At 41.3% G+C, this 19,996-nt stretch overlaps 1 protein-coding gene across 1 annotated transcript in view; it reads left to right on the forward strand.

Annotated features, from left to right (window-relative positions):
- The window catches only part of PDZD3 (PDZ domain containing 3), a 316,510-nt gene that overhangs the window by 249,213 nt on the left and 47,301 nt on the right, over window positions 1–19,996 (forward strand). The window contains exons 6-8 of the mRNA XM_044079455.1: window positions 397–533; window positions 2,279–2,483; window positions 13,949–14,145. Of these exons, the coding sequence (XP_043935390.1) occupies window positions 397–533; window positions 2,279–2,483; window positions 13,949–14,145 (539 nt within the window). The remainder of the gene's footprint in view (window positions 1–396; window positions 534–2,278; window positions 2,484–13,948; window positions 14,146–19,996) is intronic.

A 19,996-nucleotide genomic window follows, 5' to 3' on the forward strand; every position in this document is an offset into this window, starting at 1 on the left:
TTACCCCTGAAAAAGGAGAGCTCTCATATGAGCGAACTTGTCTAATTAAATTACAAAACATGACTCAAGGGATATCTTGCAAGATATTTTAAAACTTTTACATTCCCGGACACCCTCTATAGTAGTGTAAAAGATAACAGGTATCCATATATAGAATAATATTTAAAAGGCATATTTTGCATCATTTAGGTGTGCTTGTTATACTCTCAGCAAGCTAGATGCCATATTGAAAAAAAAATTCCTTGTGACAGTTTGCAGTACCTGTTGAATTCAAAACTTTTTCAGAATCTGCTTTGCTGTAGCTTAAATCATAGGATAGAATGTATACAAATGTTATATATTCAGCTGTCATGATGCAATAAACTAAATCAGGTTGTCATCTTTTCCTATCTCTAGGTATGAAAGGTCATTTTACACTAAGTGTTCAGAAGGGGGGGCCAGCAGAGAGAGCTGGCATCCTTCCAGATGACATACTTCTTGAGGTGAATGGAGTAACTGTGAAGAACCTTAACCTTTCTCAGCTTTCCAGAAAGGTAATAGCTCACCATATGCTTATACACTTGCACATTATTTCACTACTTCATTTGCCTGCACACTATCATTTTGTCTTTTTTGTTTTCTGTCATTCCTTCATTTGACCTTCTGCTTCTGTCTTCCTTTCCTGTACTTCATCTTCCTCTTTCATATCCCTGTCTTCTTCTGCAACATTCTGTTGTTGTTATTCATTTACCCTACTTCTTCCCCATTTCCTCATAATAGTATAACTTAAAAAAAAAAGAAGGATGCAATCACTCAACCTAACAAAGCAACATGGGTGGAACTCCAGGTTCACCTTTGCAGCTCCTGTAAAATATCAAGCATGAGTAGTCCACCATAGATGTCACAGTGAATTAGAGGTGTTTCCTATAAGTTCATGTACAAGTAGGTACACTTGTACATATGAATGGGATCTTTGGCAGAACAGTGAATTTGCTTTTTATTTATTTGCTTGTTTATTAACTGGTTGAGAGAACTGGTCTTTTATGACCTGGGGTACAAGGGCAAGGGTAAATATGCTGTATATAATATGGGCGGTTCTGAGTAGCTAGACAAATGCATGTTACTGGAAAGTAGGAGGATATCAGAGTGCATGGTGAAAACAGACAAAGACAGAGGGAAAACATTCAAAGTTCACAGAAACACTAATGGGAAATCAAGACTGAACCCATGACCCTGGACATGTGTTGCAGAAAGTTTAATAACTGAGTCATTATGTTGTCTGTCCTAGGTGCAATCCAAGATGCATATTGCAGCTAATTGATGATGCAATACATCTTCACACATGTATCCCAGAATGTGACAATTAATTGCCCTATTACATTGCTTAGTTAGGTGTTTGACCAAGTCATAGCTGTTTTTGTAATCCCAAGTAATCTACTCCATCCTTAACAAGGTCTGAGACTTCTATATCCTTTCAGAGACTTAAAACATCATACATAATTTCCTTATTAAGATGGTGTGAAACTGTACTATTAAGAAAATCTAGCTTTGCCATCTAGGTGCATTAGCAGTCCTGCTATTGTTGTCCAGCCAAATTGGATACATTCTATATTCTGCTGACAAAATAGTGTCCAAAATTGCTGCTGGATGCATTTTGACTTGGTGATAGCATCACCTTAGCACTACGAACATTCTAGAGTTATAGGGAAAATTTGTTGTGTAGCAAATTATGTAGTGTCGTTCTTAAAACACTTTTACCTGACTGCTGGCTTGTACAGCAGACATAGCATTCCGAGATGTTCTAAACGAGTAGTGGAGTAAACACTGGGAAGCTCCAATATACAACTGTTTGCAGTAGGGAAGGGGAATGATTTATAAGCATGTCATGTCTGACTGAGTTGACAGAATAATAGGAGAGATGCACAGTACAGGGACACTGTAGTAGCCCCAAAGGATGAAGTGCTCCCTCCCAAAACATACACAACCTGAAGCAGAACCTTACCAGCTCTATGCACTTATTATTAAGCTCATCCTTCTGAGGCCTGACAATGGAATGAGTGCCCTCTCTCCCTTTGCCAGGGATAAGGTCTGACCTACAGTTTGGGTATCTGGGGGTCCATGCTAACTAGCCTGTCAGAGAAATGTATGGCTCATTTATACAATGATTTGGGTACAACGAAGAAGAGAGAGAAGAAAAATGTAAACTAAAAACAGAAGCAATAAACACTATACATTTAATACTTACCATATTAGGGTTTAATTAATGGTTTACTTGTCTTTTTTCTGTCTTGATATGCAGATAAAGGAGAGCAGACAGGTTATAGTAGTTCTAGTGGTAGACAGCCAATCAGAAGTCTTCTACCAAGAGAAGGGTATCAAAATTACAGCATCTATGGCTGACGCAACCTGGATACCATTCAAACCCAGAAAACTATACATGGTGAAAGGGACCATGGGATATGGGTTTCTTCTACGTCAGGAAGCATCCAAGTCTGGAAGGTGTGGTAAGTGCATACTATTTCTTTAGTTAATATGACCATTTTATACAACTTGTAAAGCACTGCTGAATAAACAACAAAATGAAATGCTAGCTTGTCCAAGACTCCACATGCTGTCATTTAATTCTCAAAACACCAAAGATGAATGCTTGATTTACATTACACAGCTGTTACATCAAAAAATACAAGTTGTCTCTCTAATCTGCCATATCACTCCAGCTAGTATCTCTAATCCATATGGAAAACTGTTCAATTTATACACTACTCTATCCATGGAAAAAGTATTTTCTAATGTGTAGGCTGAATTTTGAAACATTAAATTGGTAGGCATGCCCTACTCTCATCTTTTCTTTTGTGCTGTATGGCATGGTAAAGAGAAAGGAGCATGAGTTTTGAATTCTGCTGATCCTGTTTCTTGAGGAGACAGTGCATGCTGGCGCAGTACATAATTGGTAGGATACTGAGCAGGTTATCAGGGCATTCTAGTGAACAGCATTGTGGGTAGACCGCTGAGCAAGTACTAACAGCATGTAAGTGATGTGCAACATGGATGGAATGCTGCAAAGGGTACTACTGTAATGCATCATGAGTACTATCATTAGCAGGTTACAATGACAGGAAACATGAACAAGCATTCCATGATGCACCTTCCCATTTCAGTAGTGCTTTGTTACAGTCATATCCCATCTGTCTGGTGTTACAACAGTGAGATGCCAACAGTCACTGGCAAATATGTGTGGGGAACATTTCTTCATATTTAGCTAGCATGGAGGTGTCCTTCCAGCTGCTCTCCTATAAATGTGTTGTGGCATTAGCTTAGGTAGCTATACATGGGTCCAGTTTAAGTTGTAAACGTATAACCAGCTGAAAGCAAATGGGACAAATCAAATTTATTGAACAGCATACTCAACAAGCTTACACTAATAACAACAGACCCACTGAAACTACAAGGTAACATTGGTAAGAAATAATTTTCCCTCAACCCCCATATAGTGGGAGGCACAAGCCGAAACATTTTGGCTAGACTTAATTATGTCCTAGGGCCAATAGCCTAGTACCTACATATGAACCTATGAACACACACACACACACACACACACACATATATATATATATATATATATATATATATATATATATAGATATATATATATATATATATATATATAGGTCTACTTCATAACATTGAAATTTCATAACGTTGAATTTCATAACATTGAGACCAAAACATCTAAATCCCAAAACATTGAAAACCCAAAACATTGAAAACTCAGAACATTGAAAGTGTGCTTCATAACAATGAAAACTACATTGCATTTATAAATAGCATCCTCTCCACCTATAACAACACCTAACTAACAAACACATTTTCTACTACGTTTCTGCATGGGGGCAAGCCCCCCTGCACCCCTCATGTGGGGGGGGCTCTGCACCCCACACACCCCTTAAATTAAATATAGCAAGTCCAAGATTGCACTACAGTGGAAAACAGTTAATTTCCTAACCTCACTGTATCACAATCACCATACAATGAGGTTAGGAAATTAACTTTTTTCTACTGCAGTGCGATCTTGGAGTTGGTATATTTAATTTATGGGGGGTGCAGGGGGTTTTGCCCCCCTGCAGAAACGTAGTAGAAAGTGTGTTTGTTAGTTAGGTGGTGTAGGTGGAGGGGATCTTATTTATTTGTGCAATATAGTTTTCAGTGTTATGAAGCACACTTTCAATGTTCTGAGTTTTCAATGTTTTGGGTTTTCAGTGTTTTGAATTTTCAATGTTATGGTCCCAATGTTATGACATTCAACGTTATGAAATTTCAGTGTTATGACGTAGACACACACACACACACACACACATTGGTACTTGAATAGTTTTCCCAGTTGATGGAAGGGTAGTTGATGTCACCCAATATGAGAGTACTGGGTTGGACCTTGATAGATTCCAGGGTGCTTAGGAAGTTGGAGTGAGAGTCTGGGGACATATTTGGGGTTCTGTAGCAGGCTATGACTTGTATCGCCGTCTTACCCAGTGTTGGTTCTACTTGAAATATCTTGGATGCATTATGCTGGGCTACCAGTCTAGAGTGCATATCCTCTAAGAATATGGAGACACCACTTCCTTTGGAGCTTCCGGCCACATTCTGGGGCCAAAAGGTATGGAATGAGTTGTAGCCTGGGAGCACAGGGGTGCTTTCTACCTATTTAAACCAGGTTTCCTTTACAGCACAGATGTTGACAGTCTCTGTTTTGAGGAAAGCTTTGAGTGAGTGCATCTTGAGATTTAGACTTCTAGAATTAAGCAGCATAAGCCTCAGATTCCATTTGTTTGTAGCTGTTACAGTGGAATTTTGGTCTTTGGAGCACTGACTAAAAAGGCACTATAGGGGTGGCAAGAGCCTTGGCCAGTACCCAGATTCCCAGGGGTGACAGATGTAGGCTGTCTCTGGTAAAGCATCTGGCGAACCCCTTAGAATGACACCAGAAACTTAGCCAGTTGTTGAAGTCAATAATTTTCTGCTTGTACTGTGGTATCATTCTGTGTGATGGTAGAATACTGCTCAGGGCTAGGGTCATACCTGCCTGGGCCGCATAATCCAAGAGTTCCATCACATCTCTTTTCATGTAGTCCAGGGAGGTATGTCTCAGGTCATTCACACCCATATGGACAATGACTGAGTCATATCTGTACTTGTTGTGGAGTGACCTGAGTGCATGTGTTATGTGACAGATCCTGGCACCTGACAGACAACTGACTGTCACATTCTCCTTGTTCAAGCTAGTGAGTGGGACATCAGTTTGCCACATAATTGAGTCTCCTATGATTAGTACATTGGGCAAAGTGTTTTGCCTTAAGGGCTTGGGTTGAGAGGCATACTGTGGTGGTGAGCTATGTGTTCTGGGGTTGGTGTTGTATTGTGGTGGTCGAGTGCGTTTCTGTCTTGGGGGGTCTCTGTTGTTTGGGTAAATTTCTATTGAGAGGCTCCGCGAAGGTGGGTGTAAGGTTTGTGTTTCTATGTGTAGGCTGTGATGGTTGGTGTTTTGGTGGGCTGTGTGTTCTATGTAGTGAGTTGCAGGTGTTGACCTTCTCCTCTTGACCAGCTAGTCCGGTCTTGGTTGGAGCGCGCACTCCTTCCAGTTTGATGATATAAGTGCATCTCTCACTGGTATGAGTGTTGGGAGGTAAGAGGAGAGAGTTGTCTGTGTACATTAGACAGTTGCCACACTGTCTCAGAATGCCCAAGTTCACCAGGGTAGCAGGACGGAGCACAGGAAATTGCCATACAATTATACCAGGAGGGATGGTCATAACTAATAAGTACTGGTGCTATTACTGCATAGGAACAGCTAGTGCTGACAGCACCTAAGTGTGCTACAATAAATGCTACAAAAGCCTGTTAAAGTGCTAGCCAATTATGCTAATTGAAGTGCAAGAAATAAAAAACAAGCACGTTCTAAGGGGAAAATTGAAGAGCAGACTTTCTGGCACCTGTAATAGTTTACCTCAGCTGAGAGCCACTGCATGGTGCGCAAACACAGGCTTTTAAATCAGAAAGTTGATAGGGACAGAAAAAATGCCCAAATGGCCAATAAACTACAGTTTCTGGACCAGAAACCACTCCTCTTGTGGTAGATAGGCTACCTAGTGCTTACCACTCCCACCGATAAGCTAGAAGGCTTCCCTGTAACACAGAAAGGTCTGGGGGGCTCAGAAACTTACAAAACAGTCCTGGATGCAACAAATCTGTATATGGACTAGACTAGTTATAGGAAAGGTGGGAAACAAGCTTAGAACTTTTTTTTTTTTTTTTTGCAGAAAAGCAGTTAAAACAGTAGCAAAAACACTTTAAATGCAGTACATGCTAGCACACTTGAGTGTGTAGCAATATTAAGGCAAATACAGTTTAAATAAATGCAGATAAATTAAAATACGACAACAAACAAGTGCAGAGAGCAGTAAATTATGAAAAAAATCAAAATGGAGGCACTTAAGAGTATAAGGAAAGATTTTAATTCAAATATGATTTAATTATGCCACTACTATGCTTCCAAAAAATCACTCAAATGTTCATCCAAGTGAGTGCAGCATAAATTATATAACACCACAGCACTGTGATTATAAGAGTAATATCATATTCCATTGCTAAGCATACAAACTTTGTTAAAATACAGTATATGGATGAATAAAGTCAGAAATATAAGTACCTCAATCTGTGAAAAAGATATGTTTTATTATCTTTAGAATTGTGTTTTTTAATCATGGAAACTGCAGAAAAACAGGCTGAATACTACTACCCCAGCACTATGTTTCATAATTAATATGCACAAATATGTCAACTACACTACTCAGTCTGAATGGGTTTAAAAGAAATGTGGGCACTTAATCTCAATGACACCATAAAGAAAGTTGTTTAAGCAGTTTATGTCCAAGCATATCAGCTGCTCTGAAAATGAATTCCTCAGATAATGAATGTGTCTTTCGGCTTTTCCCGGTTAGGGGTTGCCACAGCGGAACTCCGGTCCGCTAATGATTGGCAGTTGATTTTTATGTACTGAGTTGCCAGCCCTGACGTACAACCTTCAACGAAGGTATGCCCATTCACGCATGTCTCCACGCAGAAGACACTAACTGAGAATCGAACCGGACAGCGTCTTACTGTGAGGCGACAACGCTATCGCAGCACCACCACCACGGCGAATTCCTCAGATAATAAACTCTATGAATTCCAAAACACTGCATCACGTTAAGTATTAAGTATTAAGTATTGCAAAAAGATGCTGCACTGTATCTAATGTAGTGCTTTTAGTAAGTGCATTGTAAAACCAAAAAGGTGCTGAAAATTACTTTTCACTTTGCACTGCACTGGTCAGTTTTAACCTCCTGATACATCCTAACTCCATTCTCATCACATCTGTAACACTAAATCAAGCTCAAGTCTGGGAAGAGAACAGGTTGAATGATTTTACTCATGATAAACCAGAGACTCATTTGCCTTTTCCTTATGTAGATCTACATTTTAAGAAGCCTTAGCTCATCACTTTTCCTAAGTACATGGGACCTATACTTTCCTGGCCATCTGGGGAACCCCATGCTAGTAATGTTATACAGTGCTTCACTGACTGTCCCTACACTTGCTTCCCTCCTTTTTTTTTGGATGGATAGTGCGAAGTCTGGAATTGTGAATGGATGAGAGCTTGAAGAGGTGGGTACATTGGCCAAACAGGGATGCTATGCACCGACACATCAATCTCACTTCAGATCCAGGTGGGGAAGGGAAGAGCATGAATGATCATGCCTGTGAAAGTCTTCAAGCAACAACTGCTGTTTAAAGAATCCTAGCTCAGGTTACTCACAACACTCTATCTCTGTCTGCTAAGAGCCTCAGTTGACCTTTTAATCAATCTTCAGCTTGGTTCTAATCAATTATATCTCACCCAGCTTCATGTGCTTCCAGTGCACTCAGTGTTTTCTGACACAAAAATGCCAAAGATCATTAGTTCATGACCAGACCTTGCACATCCCTACTAATACTTTTCTTTTCTTTCAGAACTAACTACTATTCTTTGCTTCCTGCCATCCCTCGACCTCCTTCCATTTAGTCAACAGCTGTCCTACTCCAAGTCTCTACAGTTGAGTTTACCTATCAGCCTCTTGCAAGGGGTCACAGCCATCTGAAGTCAAAGTAAATAACATCATCTAGGTATTCTTCGTCCAGTTCCAGTGTAAGCCAGTCATAAAATTAAATCAGGTTGGGTTTGACATGACCTGTGTTCCTAAAACCTCATGTTGATACACACCCTGCAGTTTGTTGTCTTCAGGAAGGCAACTAACCTTTCACTGAGTATCTTCTCTATGACAATCCTTGCTACTGAGGTCAGGCTTATTGGTTGGTAGTTCTCCAGGTAATTTCTAACTCCTCACTTATGATATTGCACTACCATGATTACCATGACCCCTCAACCCTTCAGTCTTCCAGAACCTCACCAGTGCTAAGTGACTGGTTGAAGAGTTATATCATAGAATCAGTAAATACACCCACCAGACTGTTTAGGATCCTGGGGTGATATTGTCAGGAGTGTGCATGTTGTCTTACCTTAATGCCTTCAGTTGCCTTTTTACATATTTCCTTGATATGAGGCTGTCTGTTACATGTCCTCCCTCTTTCTCCTCTCCAGTCTGGCACTCTTCTTTACTCTCTCTTGTGAAGAAAAAAACAAATAATTTATTGAGAACTTCTGCTGTTTTGTCTACTTTCACTGCACTCCTAATTATCCTTAACTAATCTTTGAACTGTGTCATAACTTTCTTTTCTCCTATACATCTGAAAATCCATTCTTCTCTTACTCCTTCTGATAAAGCTTTCTCTGTATATGCTTTTTCATTATTAATTTTTAACTGTTTTCTAGCTTCTTTACATTCCTGTCTACAATCCTCTCCTTTTTGTTAAAACTCACGAAATATCCTTTCTTTTACATGGGCTGCCTCCTTCATTTCTCTATTTAACCACAATTACCACATTCCTTCTCTTCACCTTTATAGTGTTTCTTACCCATTTTGTTAAGTTGCATGTAGGCTCCTCTGTTTATTCTGCCATTTTGTTTATAAAACTTTAACGCACCTGCATATAGCCTGCCCCTCTATATTCTCATACTTTGGTTTGGTTTATTTGCCTGCTGTCCCCCTCACCTACAGTGAGCTAGACCACTGACTCTATTAGTGATTCTTTTGCTTATAGATTTCAGGTTACTATCAGAACACCGAAAACTCAAAACAGCAAACGACCTAAAAGTCGGAAATGCCGGACCTCTATCTGCTTTTTTTGAGATTGCGGTACAGTGAAGATTGGAATATTTGCCCTTTCCTCACTGTAGTGCGATCTCAGAGTTGGTATATATATTTAGCGGGGGGTGGTGAGGCCCAGCCCCCCACAATAGCGAGTTTGAGATCCTGCATTTTCAACCTTTAGGTCGTTCGCTATTTTGGATTTTCATTGTTCTGATATAGACCCTAGATCTCAAACTCCTTCATCCTTTCTGTCTGCAATGTTCAGTAGTTTATCCTTCTTTATACCTTCCTGCACTGGTTGACTGAATCCTATCTAGTGTGTTCACTATTTCATTCTCTCTCTCTCTCCAGTTTGGGTGCTGGGATGCAGTAGCCTACTTCTGGGAGATTAAAGTTTCCCATTATAGCAATTGTCCTTTCCCTTTTTCAAGCCCCATAATGGTAATGACTTATTTACTTGTTCATTAGTCTGTCTTTTAGCATTCACTAGCTGGTACATTGTATCTAACCACCAGCTTTGGTACATTGTATCTAGCCACCAGCTTTGGTACATTGTATCTAGCCACCAGCTTTGGTACATTGTATCTAGCCACCAGCTTTGGTACATTGTATCTAACCACCAGCTTTCATCCTTTTTCCCACTGCTGTGGCACCTATGGCCACTAGTATATGATACGAAAGAGTCGAGCTGTCTGTTCTGTGGAAGAAACTGCTGAGCAATCTGGTCAACAATACAAAATGATGGATAAAGTCCTTGATCAGTGGCATAATGTACTGGTATTCCAAATCTCTGGAAGGACAAGTTGTGCTTTTGATCTGAAAGACAAGTGACAGTCTCAGATATACACAGTAATGAGTAAAGCATTTTGTGAAGCTATCTTTTTTCTGCTTTATATTCCTTGGGTCAGATAACTTATACACAGGGAAGATTCCAGAGATGAGTTGTCTGCCTCAGCCTTTATCTTTCCTACATCCTATCAGGAATATTGTCTCTCTGAGCAGATTATGGGAAGTAGGCCCTACCATTCCTATTCAAGGAACATTTTAAGCTCTCTCTTTTGGGTCAAGTATGTTAGATGTGAACTGAGCCCTCTTTACCACAGTAGCCATGTAGCATTGTCATTTTCTTCATCTTCTCTCGTGATGGTTGTAGACATATGCAGTGACAACAGATGTTATGTGCTTCTACCAAAGATGGTAGGCCTCCGCTGCCTTATTGTAACTGAAGTGAAACATTAATATCCCTGTCTTCCACTTTGGGAGAGGACCTAGTCCTTCTCAATCCCTACATTGTCTATCTCCCCTTACAATTTTCCCAGGAATTTCTTGGATGCTGAACTGATCCCCCTCCCCAATGTATGGCTTTGTAGCTCCAGGATTCATTTCATATCAAACTCGCTGATATTGAAAGAAGGTAATTTATATGTCTGCCAGTGAGTTAGCCAGATGGACTTACTTCATTTAAAGTTATCAATACTGAGTATCATTGAATTATGGAAGAAAGGTTTCTGTTAAAGATACCATCTTAAGTCAAACATCACGATAATGTATTCAGAAAAGTGTGTGTTGAATACATGCTGCTGCTATGATCCCTTCCTTTGAAATTTAGAAAAGTAGTTGTGTGTGTCCTCCATGGAACTCTGTCTCCTCACTTACTAGAAATGCCTTCTCCATGGAATCCTCTGCTCATCCTTTGTTCATGAGACCTTGGCTTTATTTTATTTATTTAATTCCAATTTTGTTAGTTGGGGTAGTCCAACTGAGTTCAGTGTGCGGCCCAGGAAGAAAATCTCCAGGAGCAAATTCTTTATAATTTGGTAGACAGACCTGTGCCCACCATAAGGTCTCTCTGCCTGGATTCTTTACTGAAGCTTTTTTTTTCCCTTAATGATCTCCATTAGGTCTCCATGTTATCTGTGAGACCCTTCAGACTCATTCTACCACTAGCAAATTGTAATTGCATTGCCCTTTTTTTTTAATGCAGTACTGCTGCAGTATTATGCTATTTACCCAAGTAGGTACCTTAATATTCTTGCTGTGGTGTGCAACAGCGTCTCAATCTACCTGTTCTGCAATTTTAAAAAGATGACATTTATATTAGTATTTTCTATGTAATAGAAGTGTGGGAAAAAGGCAATAGATATCTTCGGGGTTTACAATCAAATTGTTGAAAGTCAGTTACACGACAGCCACCTCCTCAAAGATGGTAGGAGTGACTGCCGGAATGTCGACGTTGAAGTGTCCGTCAGTTAAGAAAGACATACACACGGCAGGGACTCGCAGCATGGTTGGCAATGGCAGCTGCCAACATTAATATTGACAGTATGTTGTCGATGTTGATGTGTCTACCTTTGGACCTACTTAATATTTATGAGTCGAGAATATGCGTCACGTAAATCAACGTACGCGGTTGTGAGTTTCAAGCTTTTGATAGTAAACCTATCTTGGGACATCACTTCTTGTTTCTTTTGGTAATTTTCCAGATTCATCTAGTGTTCATTTTCTTCTGGCCTTATGCCGAGCATAGCAGACCTTGAAGAGTCTATTCAGAGAGGTCTATATTAGTTCGCCAAAACTTATTTTCAGTGAACACCTCTTCATCGACCCATATTCAGCGAAAATCACTTCCATAACTCACTGAATTTTCCAAGAGCAATGAAACAATTGCCCCATAGCACAATGGAACCAACAACTAACGAAATCAAACCCATCCAAGTGGGGGGGGGGGCTGTGCCCCCCACCCCCCAACTATATATACCAACTCTGTATTCACACTACAGTGGTGAAAAGGGCAAAATTGTGTAGTTGGCCAACTACTTCATTGACCTTGGAAAATTCAGCAAATCACAGAAGTGATTTTCGTTGAATATGGGTCGACGAAGAGGTGTTCGCTGAAAATAAATTTTGGTGAACTAATATAGACCCTATTCAGAGTGAGTACTACACTCACTACACTCCACACGAATGGGTACGTTTCTCAAAAGCCTCCCCTAACTGCTGCAATGTTAGTTTGAGACATACATGGCATAGGACTGACGCATGTCATTTCCTCTAGCAGCACACTAGATCTGCTCCTTTGTAACTTTCCTGAATGCCAACTATAGTAGGGAAACAGATGATTACCATAGAATGCTTACTGTTGGTGCAACTGTTAATAAATGATACTAAAAAACACTTTCAGTGAAAAACACGAAAAACTAAACCATTGTTGCTATGAGGTCAGTCCCTTTGAACCCGTAATGATACAGGCTTTGTTACTACACCTCTTACTTAAGTATATTAACTCCATGTTTGCTGAAGTCTGGGGAAAGGGCAAATACTTTCCAAGTAAAAAAAAAAAAAGAAAACAATTGTTAATTTTAGCAGTACTCTGTTGCACAAAAACTAATTAAAAGAACAGTAAACTAAAGACAAATTCCAATAAAATAAAAATTAAACAGTAAACAAATGGGGATGCAGGGTTTCTTTTTTTGTTTTTTAATGAAAATATCTTTCCTTCTCATTTATAATCAGTGCTACTGATTTCAGTGAAATTAGTTATAATTAAATGGCATGACCACATTTCCATTAAGTGTGATCCTACCCATTAAATCTGCATCCTGATACCTCAGTGCTCTGCGTGAGTGAAAATATCAGACTGGGTGACAACTTTTGAGGGATGCTAAACTACTGGAGGATGTGTTCTTCAAATTCTGCAATGTCTAATGCAGTGTACACTGTCTTCCCAGCGGGGTGGGAGGATGTATTATGTAAAGAAGCTGCCTTCCCTTGAAATTATTGTTTTTCTGTTCATTGCTCAAAATCAAAAAGTATAAAAGTAATTTAATAAAACAGTAATGATAATAACTTAACCAAACGGATGAAAGTTCTGTGTGGCAAATGTACGTACAACCATTGTTAGCTGCTTTGCCTCCACCTACTTCTTCTGGGTACTGTCACTACTTCGAGCTCCATCTCATGTTGATGTCATGTCATGTATCCAATCATATCTTTATTTTCTCTTACGGAAATATGAAAATGCGGATAACATTTTTTGAGCTGTGAAGTTCAGCAGCCAATTATGCAACTCAGCATTTTCAACCATATCACTGAAAATGCAGATTTCTCCAAACTGGTGATTACAAGAGGAATTTTTCTATATCCCATTATGCAGTGACCCTAGATTTCATATAATGCCAGTAAATATGCACAGGCACAGTAAATTGTTTGGGGGGAGATTTTTACCTTGTATTTTTGGTCTGTTTCTCATAAAATGTATGGTTTTCTGGCAAATCATTGAAGCTTAAAGTCATTAAATAATGACAGACATTTGAGTTTCAGATTCTGTATCCTTCAAAAAATGGATATTACTATAAAAGCTGTTACTCTATCAGCTTTCTATTCTTGTAAGAACAATATTTAAAACCTGTCCCTGATTATGGGTCCTTGCCCTACCTTCTATGCTGACAGTAACATGTGTGACAAAAGACAAGATGCATTCCAGAGACAGTCAGTATAAGCTGAGGAGCAGTAGATGGGGGTTAGTCAACACAAAAAAATGGACTGTAAAAAATTACAAAGGTAAGACTTTAGACATGAGAGAGCAGACAGTAAGGTCACCATACTAGCTGTCATGTCTTAAAAATCAGTTGAAATCAAATTCACTTGTACAATTGCCAAGTGCTCATTCTTAGCATTCTGTTTTCTAGGTCATTTCCTGAAAGAAGTGGATGAGGGATACCCAGCTGAAGGGGCAGGGATGATGGAAGGGGACCGGCTACTCATGGTGAATAATGAAAATGTGGAGGATTTGGATCATGAAAATGTGGTGCAGCGGGTCAAGCAGAGTGGAAACCAGGTCACTCTGGTGGTGATCAGTGCCAAAGGAGATGCTTTTTATAATTCTGTAAGTTCAGACTTTCAGGAATTTTTCAGTGGGTTTTCAGGTACTTGCAGCATTATAAATCCAGGAAGTCTGGTCATCTTGACCATGCAGAGGTGTGAAACCATCTAAGTGCTTGCAACCCTTGTTAGTGCAGTGTGCAGCATCTATCTGCAGAGTTGGTTACCTTAGTTATGTTCATGTGGAAATCATGTCATTCATTGTACAGGTGTGGTAGCTACTGCACTGATGGTTACCCTGTTTAGGGGAGACATTGCATTCCTATCTTTGAAGAGCAGTAACAACTATCTAACTGATAGTGACCTTTTTAGATGGGTGTGAACTCTCCCCCCCCCATACTTCATTATGTCATTCATAAACAGTGTTGTGGGTCTAATAACAGCCTTGTAACAAGTAAGCTATAACTAATCTATATACTCTTGTCCATTTATTTATCAAGATGACAGAATGTGTGCTAGAAAGGGACATTTTGCAAAGATGCACCAAATTAAAGCCTGTCATTTTAAAAAGCCTTTGAAAGTTGCTCAACTAAAACTTGAAAGCAAACTGTTGGTACTTTAGAAGTGAAAATACTTGAAAGTATAAAGTCTGAAAATGCATCTGAAGAAATAGGCATGCAAGGCTGACCATTGGAAAGGTATACAGAGAGCTAATGGATACAACATAGAATTCAAATAAGATAATGAAGGAGAGTGTAGTATTAAGAATGTTAATGTTTAGTGTTTTGGGTTTGGAAAATACTTAAGAGAGTATTTTGTACATCGATAGCCTATCTTCTGGCCACTGATTAGATCAAAAATATAAAAGTACAAAAAGTAGGTCAGTTTTCTTTTTCAAATAGTTGCACATAAAGAAATAAATATTTTGGCAATAGGTTTATGAGAAGTTATAAATGGCAAAACAATAATTCACAGCATAAAAACAAAGACTACACATCTTCCAAACCAGTCATGGAGACTATGTGTAGACAAATCCTTCACAGCATCACAAAGATATCTCATGTACTATGCAGAACCTTTGCAGTGATATCTTTTATGACTACTGATTTTGATTTATTCAGAGGCTAAGGAAGGGAGCAAGGAGAATATCTTGTAGAGATGAAAAATAGAAGTTATGTTCTTACCATAACGTTCCATGTTAGTTGTCTTCTTCTCGCCTTCTTTCTTGCTGGATGGGTTCGGAGCCGACCTCGGCTCCGACTCGGCCACTCTAAAAGCTAGAGAGTTGATTCCACCGGCTCGAGGCTCCCCTTATATCCCACAATGCTAGGCGTGAATTACCTCAGATCTCGTTAGTGAGCTAGGCCCAGCTAATAATACAACCAGAAATACTGGAAAGAGATTCCACCTCTACAGACAAAGGGAAAAGGAAAGGTGACCTAAAGCCTGATCCAGGAAAATATGCACAGCAGAGCATATACCTATAGCAAAGAGGTGGTAGAAAGAGAGGTCACAATCAAACTCCTCTAGGTCTGTCCAGGCCAGGGTGGGACGCAAGAAAGAAGGCGAGAAGAAGACAACTAACATGGAACGTTATGGTAAGAACATAACTTCTATATGTTAAGTTGTCTATCTCGCCTTCATTCTTGCTGGATGGGACCGCGTCCCTAGCACCTTGTCCCGGGTGGCCTAACGGAACAGACTCTTGAGAACAGTGGTACCAAAGTTAGCTCTATGCCTAGAAGCTAAATCCAACTTATAATGTGAAATGAAAGTGTGAGGAGTAGCCCAAGTAGCCGCTGCACAAATGGTGTCAATAGGCAGTCTGTCTTGGAAGGCTATAGAAGTAGCCAAAGCCCTGGTGGAATGGGCCTTAGGTTTGTTAGGCAGCTTTTGGTGTCTAATTTCATAAACAATGGAAATCAGAGATGTTAGCCATCTAGATAGTGATACTTTGGAAACAGAAAGTCCCTTTCTGCCTTCTGCATAATAGACAAACAGCTGGTCAGTTTTCCTGAATTGTTTGGTCCTATCCAAATAGTACCTTAACTGACGATGAACATCTAGCCAATGCAATTTTTGTTCAGACCTATTAGAATATTCTGGAAAAAACACAGGGAGGTCAATGCTTTGATTTAGGTTAGACGCAGAGGCTACTTTAGGTAAAAAGGACGGATTGGTCCGTAAAGATACCCTGTCTTTATGGAACAACAGATAGGGTGGTCGACAGCTGAGTGCATGAAGTTCTGAAACTCTTCTAGCTGAAGTAATAGCTACCAGAAAAAGAGTCTTCCATGATAGCAATTTTAATGAACAGGAAGCTGCAGGTTCGAAAGGGGGGAGAATCAAAGAACTGAGAACTAAATTAAGGTCCCAAGGAGGAGGAGGATTTCTTATAGGAGGTCTGAGTAGAAAAACTCCCTTCAAAAAGGCTTTGCAAAGCTTGTGGGACATAATGGCAGACTCTGAAATGCCCACATGAAAGTTAGATATAGCTGCCAATTGAACTTTAAGAGTAGAAGGAGATGAACCTGCATGAAAGAGTTCAGCTAGAAAATCAAGAACCAAATGGATGGGAGCAGTGAAAGGATCTAAGTCCCTTCCTTGAGCCCAATAGGCAAAACGTTTCCACTTACTAAGATAAATTTTCCGAGTGGAAGATTTATGAGAAGCTATTAAAATATCTCGAACAGTGTGAGATATTTGAGGAAGCCTGGCTAAGGTAGGAACTGGAGGAACCAAGCAGTGAGGTTCAGAGAGGGGAGGGAGCGATGTAACTGACCCGACTGATGGATCAAAAGATCTGGAACTAGGTCCAGATGCCAAGGTTGCTCCAACAGAAATTGATGTAGAAAGGGGAACCACACTTGTCGAGGCCAGTAAGGAGCAATGAGGATCAATGAGGCCTTCTGAGCGATAGCTTTCTGTATCACTTGAGAGATTAGTGGGAAGGGAGGAAATGCATACAGAAGTCCCCGGGGCCAAACTTGGACTAGAACGTCTCTGCTGGGCTGACCTGGTAACGGGAAAAGGGTGAAGTAATCTCTGCACTTGCTGTTTTGGGGAGTAGCAAAAAGGTCGCAGCAAGGCTGACCCCACTTGAGAAAAATTTTTCTCACAATAGAATCTTTCAGAGACCACTCGTGAGGCATGAGGATAGCTCTGCTCAACTTGTCTGCGATCTGATTGGACTTCCCGGGGATGTGCGTTGCTATCAGAAAACGCTGAGAAGAAATCGCCCATTGCCACAGTCTGAGTGCTTCTCGACATAGGGGATAGGACCTGGTTCCGCCTTGCTTGTTGATATGCCACACTACAGACATATTGTCCATCTGGATTGCTATCGTTCCCAAGGCAAGAGAGTCTTGAAGGGCTTGCAACGCTAAAAGCACTGCTCTCATCTCTAGAACATTTATATGCAAGTGGCATTCGTCTGGTTGCCATATGCCCTGGACAGTTCTGCCCTGATAATGCCCCCCCCCACCCGATCAGGGAGGCGTCCGTTGTCAGTGTAGCAACCGGAGGGGAAGGAACAAAGGGTCTTCCCAAGAAGAGCTGAGGGGAAGACATCCACCACAGAAGATGATTCTTGCATGTTTGCGTAATCATAATGGTGTGGGACATCGGAAGTTGCTGGTATGACCATTGTGTGAAGAGCATCCATTGAAGGATTCTCATGTGGAATCTGGCTAATGGAAGCAGAGGTATGGCAGCCGCCATAATCCCCAATACTTTCAGAACTAACCTGGCTTTGACTCTGTTGCTGCTGAAGAGAAGAGAGACCAGTTTGCGTATGTCTGTTATTCTCTGATCTGTTAGTCTTGCAGACATGTTGACTGTGTCTAGATTTGCGCCTATGAAGGTAATAGCACGACAAGGCGACAAAACAGACTTTTCGCAATTTATTGAGATGCCTAACTTTTGACAAATGCGAAAGATGTAGTCTCTGGCTATTAGAAGAAAATGCTTGGTGGGAGCTGTGAGGAGCCAGTCGTCCAAATATGGAAACACCTGGAATCCTTGACGTCTCAGGTGAGAAGCTACCACTGCCATGCATTTGGTAAACACCAGGGGGGCAGTGGTGAGTCCAAAGGGCAGGGCTCTGAATTGAAAATGACTGGTTCCCAGCCTGAAGCGGAGGAATCTTCTGGAGCGTCTGTTCATTTTTATATGATAGTACGCGTCCTGAAGGTCTATAGAGCACATCCAGTTTTCCTTTCCCAATAGGGGAAGGATGGACTGTAGCGTGACCATCCGAAATCTTGTTTTCTTGACGGACTTGTTCAAGATACTGAGATCCAAAATTGGTCTCCAGTCCCCTGTTTTCTTTGGAACTAAAAAGAACCTGGAGTAGATTCCGGATCCTTGCTGGTCTGCTGGAACTGGCTGAATTGCTCTTTTTACGAGCAGCTTTGAAATTTCCAAAGCTGCAAGATCCCTTTGAGCGGGTGGAACATCTGGGAGGGATTTTTTTGATTGGTTTGGAATGCGAACGAAGGGAATGGAATAGCCTTCGGAAATGATGGACTGTACCCACTTGTCTTGAGTTAGGGATAGCCAGGCTTCTGGGTACAGTGACAATCTTCCCCCGACTGCCTCCGAAGGTGGACAGTCGGGCAACACCTCAGGGATGCTGGAAGGGCTTATCGGAAAAGGTTTCTCGATTGCCCTGGTTCTGTGGACCCCCTCTGCCTCTAGGGCGACGTCTACCATTATTGTTCCCTCCTCTGCCTCTGGAGGGGAACCGACTCTGTGCGTCAGGCAAATTCCCTTGAGATTGTTTGCAGAACCACATTTTTCCACTTTTCTGGCCTTTGGGGTAAGGTCTAGAAGGAGTAGAAAAATGGACTCTGACGGCAGACAGAGTTTTGCCATCCGTCTCGCACCTAGTCAAGGTTTCTTTCACTTGAGGACCAAAGAGAGATGATCCATCAAACGGGGAATTAGTGAAAGACGTTTTAAAGGGGTCTGCAAAATTGCATAGTCGCATCCAGGCATGCCGGCGTAAGGCGACACCTGTCCCTGCGGCTCTACTCGCTCCATCAGCCGCATATGAAAGGAGGCGCATGGAGGAGTTAGCTATAGAATTCAGGGTAGTCAGCTGGGCGTTCATTTTTTCCTGAAAACCTGCAGCCGTAGGATCCTTCAACATCTCACTCGCTTCCTTGATCAAGTCTCTCTGGAGACGAGTGAAATGGCATAGGTAGTTCAGCGAACGCATTGCAAAGGTCGATGATGAAAACATCCGCTTCCCGTACCTGTCCATAGACCTAGATTCCTTGTTAGGAGGATGGACAGGCACAGAAGGATCAGCTAGTTCCTTCTTGGTGGCAGCAGCTACCACCATAGCATCCACAGTAACTCCTTTGGTCAGAAATTGTTTATCAGTTGGTGCTGTTATAAACTTTGAAGGTCTCCTGGGGGTAGGGTCCACTGAGTCAGGAGCCGTCCAGGCTTTCTTTGCTACCACCTGCATGAGGGGGTCAAAGGGGGAGGACACCCAGGAGGTGGAAGGGTGAGAGCCAAACGCCTCAAGATACACAGATTCATCCTCCGAAGGGTTAAGGGCTGGCCAATTTCCCCTCTGTTTAAGGATCTCTAGAATGTCTGCAAAGGAGACATCTTCAGAAGGGGAACAGGGGGAACCCTCGGAATCCTCTAAATCTGTGTCAGAGGTGACAGACTCAGGTGAGTCTATGTGTTTCCTCTTACACTTTCTCTTCCTAGGAGGCTCCCCTGCCAAATCAGGAGAGGCCTCGGAAGAGGATGAAATCCCCACAGGGGATTCTTGAAGAGTTGGCTCTCTGCGGTCAGGGATGAGGGAGAGAGTAGACATCACCTGAGGCACCGAAGAGGGAGGGGCGGACGGAGCCGACTGTGGAGTTGAACCAGGTTCCAACACACTCCGCATGACC

This window comes from Protopterus annectens, chromosome 8.part0 (assembly GCF_019279795.1).
Source record: "Protopterus annectens isolate FY-2018-M chromosome 8.part0, PAN1.0, whole genome shotgun sequence".
Lineage (NCBI taxonomy): Eukaryota > Metazoa > Chordata > Ceratodontiformes > Protopteridae > Protopterus > Protopterus annectens.